Consider the following 4,170-nt stretch of genomic DNA (forward strand, 5'->3'; position numbering starts at 1 on the left):
CATCAAACTGCATCATTTGCAACATCAAAATGCAAAAAGTTCTCACCGTGGGAGGGGGACACCCCCTCCCACACCCTCCCCTCCCCCCTCGCTCGCTCCGCTTGCTCGGGTTCAGTCGCGTTCATGATATTCAGTGAAAAGAATTAATACAAAAAGTGTATTTGAATTATACCATTTTATAGGCAAATTGTTCAATAATAATCTACATCAAAATAAACTGCTACCTTTAACAAGTGGGACTGTTTCACGTCGATAAAACGCGCAAAAGCATGCATCAAATTGCACCATTTACAACATCAAAATGCAAAAAGTTCTCACCGTGGGAGGGGGGACACCCCCCTCCCACACCCTCCCCCCCTCGCTCGCTCCGCTCGCTCGGGCTCGGTCGCTTCGCTCCCTCGCAGACTAACCGCCCCCCCTAAGATGAAATCCTGGCTACGCCGTTGTGTGTAACAAGCGTTATCTACGCCCGGATAGTGCCCTGGGATAGAATTACATCTTCTTAATTGTTTTTTAAATGAAGTACACCGATGCATAAGATATTGAATTTGCTTGAAATTGATTCTTTATTTAGTTCTAATTGGGTCGCGCGGTTGCAGAGATGTTTGTGTAAAAAGAAGTAGTGTGAAGAAAATATTATTTCAGGTGCCTGTGTATAATAAAGAAACTTTAATTTTTCACTGCCCCTGAGCAGGAGCATGAAGGATCTTTTATTTGTTTTAAATCAAATTAAAGGTCAAGTGTTCTATCCTCACCTGATACTCATTAGCAAGTATAGATGAAGTTGTTTGTCGAATTTCTCAGTTTGGGCAACTTCACCAATAAAAGCAACCATCGAGAGGATGTTTTCCCCACTCATTCTAACTGTCTTTTTTCGGATCTGCGACACTCTGCGGTTTTCCATGTGAGTCAGTTCGGCCACTCAGACTAAGTACACTTACGAACTTTAATAACTTGGAAATAAGTCTTTCAGTGAAATAATTTTCGAACTGTTATTTGGAACTGATCATAAGTGCCGAGCCCAGTCGAGAAAGAACATTGAATATTGATTATATGATTCATTTCCCACAGGACCCAACAAGACAAGGCGACACTATCATTCATACTCATGATGCACAGTACGTGTCACCTCGCCTTACTGTCGGTACTGTGTCTTCAGGTTGGAGGGCTACATCCTGGTCAAGAATCAACAGTTGTCACAACTAGTCTTGCAAAGGTCAGCGAACATCCAGTCACTGTTACGTTGAGTGACATTAGGACCAGTTGGACGGATTTGGCCCCTGCAAGAATGGTCAGTGAGTTTGGTGAACAGGAACCGAACCATCCAAAAGACCTTGACAGCGAGATGGGAAATCTTAGATGGCGATGGGTATTCCCCTGGAGATGGTACACTATAGTACAACTTTTGTTATCAAGTTTTGGCATTATTGGTAACTTACTGGTAATCTTGGCGTTGATCAAGCGGCACGCCTATACTCACTCCATAGATATTTTCATCGGAGGTCTCGCGCTCGCGGACTTTTTGAGTTCCTTCGTCGTGATCCCGATACCCTTGTTGGTAAGGGTGCCGGATACGGCTTTTGGGGCAGTGTACTGCAAAACAATTCATTCGGGATATTTGTACTCTGTATGCATTCACGCTTCAGTGTACACTCTTACCGGAATGTCGGTAGAGCGGTGTCTTGCGGTTGTCTACCCTCTCCGCTTTAAGGAGTGGGTGAATCGCCGCACGGTGCTCATCTATCTCGCGTGTGTGTGGATCGGTGCCGCCGCGTCATTCGCATTTACTATGACCACGGGGGTTGTGAACAACCGCTGCCAAGCCCTGGCTCTACTTCCTTATGAAGTGGGGCTCGCCCTTTACGTGACCGCGCTGCGATTCGGCGTGCCGACTGTAGTCATGACTGTTACGCAGACGGTGACGATATCAATGCTCCGTCGTCACTCTCGTGAACTCCAAGGCAAAGTCACAAGCAAGCACGGCTCGGCGTCGACCGTTCATTCCAACGCTCAGAAGACGGTTTTTAAGATGACTTTGATGATTGTCGTTATCTACATCTTGAGTCTGGGTCCTCAGCAAGTGATGGTGTTTGTCGTTATCCTACGTGGCACCATGAACGCGTACGTCGGCTCTCCATTATACAACGCCATTAACCAGATCGCCCTGGTCAACGCGTGCTCAAACCCTCTTATCTACGCTGCCCGCTACCGGAAGTTCCGTCTCGCCATCAGAGATCTTTTCAGGCCTACCGTGTCCCACCGTGGAGCGCCACTTTTCGATACCAACATTGTGAGCCATAGTGCCAAGAAAACCTCTGAGAATGAGGGAACCAAAATAAAACGCGGTAACACCAATCATGGTTGACATACAAAACGTGTTTCTGTTCTTATAGTACAAGGGAGCGGGTGAGATAAGTCTTGAGGCATTCAGAAATAAGATTATGCTTAGAGTCCTGAAAAGTAATCGCATAACCGAATGTTATCATGAAAAATTTTGTGGCATAAGTAAGCATTCTGATGCTACATCTTCTGAGTTAAATCAAATAGTGAAATTGTAACATAGATTCAAGGTAAAACGCAGCTTGGTGTTTTGTGCCTTGCGATCGTGCTTTTTATTTACCTTTTCCCATTAGTTTTTTTTTTTCTTGAACTTCGTTTGTAAAGCGCTAGACCCAGCTTAGTTTGAGCTTCTTTTTCTCCTTTCCTATTAAGATAAACTGATTTTCTTATACAGAGAGTAAACTGGGGTTGGGGAGGGAGGTGGGGGAGTACAACTGGTAAATTACCTTTTGTTTGTTAATCCGAAATTTAAACGAAGGAGCATTATTCCCAAGGCTCATCATTCCCCAACGCAAAATTCCCTGTTCACAAAATGCAAAAAATGTTGGTTAACAGCGTTCATCAATCTGAACTTTTTTTTTCTTTTTTTTTTTTTTTTTTGGGGGGGGGGTATTCCGTTTTTTCGTTATTCCGAACTTTCGTTAATCCAAAAATGAAGTAATAATCGTTATTACAAATAAGGCTTGTTAATCTGAAAGTAAAATAAGGTTCTTTTTTTTCGGAGGGTCACTGTTGCAAAGGTTCGTTATTCCGAAAATTGGAAGGTGCGTATTCTAAAAAAAAGCAACCTAGCAAACAAATAAACCAAATAAAAAAAAGCCCCAAACCTTTAGAATAACAAACCTTACTTCGTATTTGTAGCAAAATGTTATGGGAATCATACGATACCATACGTTCCTTATCCTGTAGGAATGAAGGTGAGAAAGCCACGAAGCTTTTTAAAGTTATATCTCAAATAAATCCAAGTCAACAAATTTTCAAAAAATTGTCATTTACCAAAATCATGCCGAGAGGATCTAATTCTATTCTACCCTCTCTTCTGCGTTTTTTTTCCAGCAAAATGATACTAGCATTTTATGCAACACCATTGCTATAATCAATCATGTTAATGGGAGCAACATAGAGCAATATTGTCTGATCACTTTTATGTATATTTCTGTTGTTCTTGCACAAAGTGGGAGTACACGCGTATATTTCTAGCTTGCCGGTGGCATTGTGTTACGCACCTACAAAAAAGAAAAATAATAATAATACTTGTAATTTCATCGGCAAAGCAAATTTTGTCATCAACTGAATTTCTGTCTCTGTAAAAGCTTTATTTAATCTTGTCTATTTTCCCTCAAAAACGAAGTGCATATTATACTTACATGTACGTTATATTCATAAGATGCAGCTCATGCATTACCCAACTCATATCTAAAATTTGTCTCGTGCTTGTGAGAAATTATTGTTAAATAACGATTCAATTGCCGATATGCTTTTGAAAGCAGAAGCGAGAGTCAATTATACTCATAGGCAGACTTCTCCATTGGTCACTGGTCCACATGGTATTACGTCATAAGTTACTTGTACAGGAAAAAAATGCATGGCTGTTCAATAGAATTCACGATTTATATTAAAGGGGCATTGCGGACGATTTAAGAAATTTCACATCATGTAGTACATGAATTCAGCTCCGTGTATAAATTTGTGGAATTTATTGTGGTCGTCGAGAAGAGAAACCAATACTTTGAAAAATCTTAAACAAATTACATTAAACAGCGATGATGACATAGGAGCCTCATATATTTCTTAAATGTAGAAGTTACTTTGGTAGTGCAATTCCATTAC

At 41.3% G+C, this 4,170-nt stretch overlaps 1 protein-coding gene across 1 annotated transcript; it reads left to right on the forward strand.

Annotated features, from left to right (window-relative positions):
- The first annotated feature begins 1,663 nt into the window (after window positions 1-1,663).
- Window positions 1,664-2,365, forward strand: LOC139735582 (neuropeptide receptor 15-like). Its single transcript, XM_071646339.1, has one exon. The coding sequence runs from the start codon at window positions 1,664-1,666 to the stop codon at window positions 2,363-2,365; it is 702 nt and encodes a 233-aa protein (XP_071502440.1).
- Window positions 2,366-4,170: the final 1,805 nt, after the last annotated feature.

Source organism: Diadema antillarum, unplaced genomic scaffold (assembly GCF_040938485.1).
Source record: "Diadema antillarum isolate AM-2024a unplaced genomic scaffold, OU_Dant_1.0 seq00000586_RagTag, whole genome shotgun sequence".
Classification (NCBI taxonomy): domain Eukaryota; kingdom Metazoa; phylum Echinodermata; class Echinoidea; order Diadematoida; family Diadematidae; genus Diadema; species Diadema antillarum.

Bases quoted from the DNA above. Each gene is read 5' to 3' on its own strand.
- LOC139735582 (XM_071646339.1), top strand. From the start codon at position 1,664: ATGTCGGTAGAGCGGTGTCTTGCGGTTGTCTACCCTCTCCGCTTTAAG.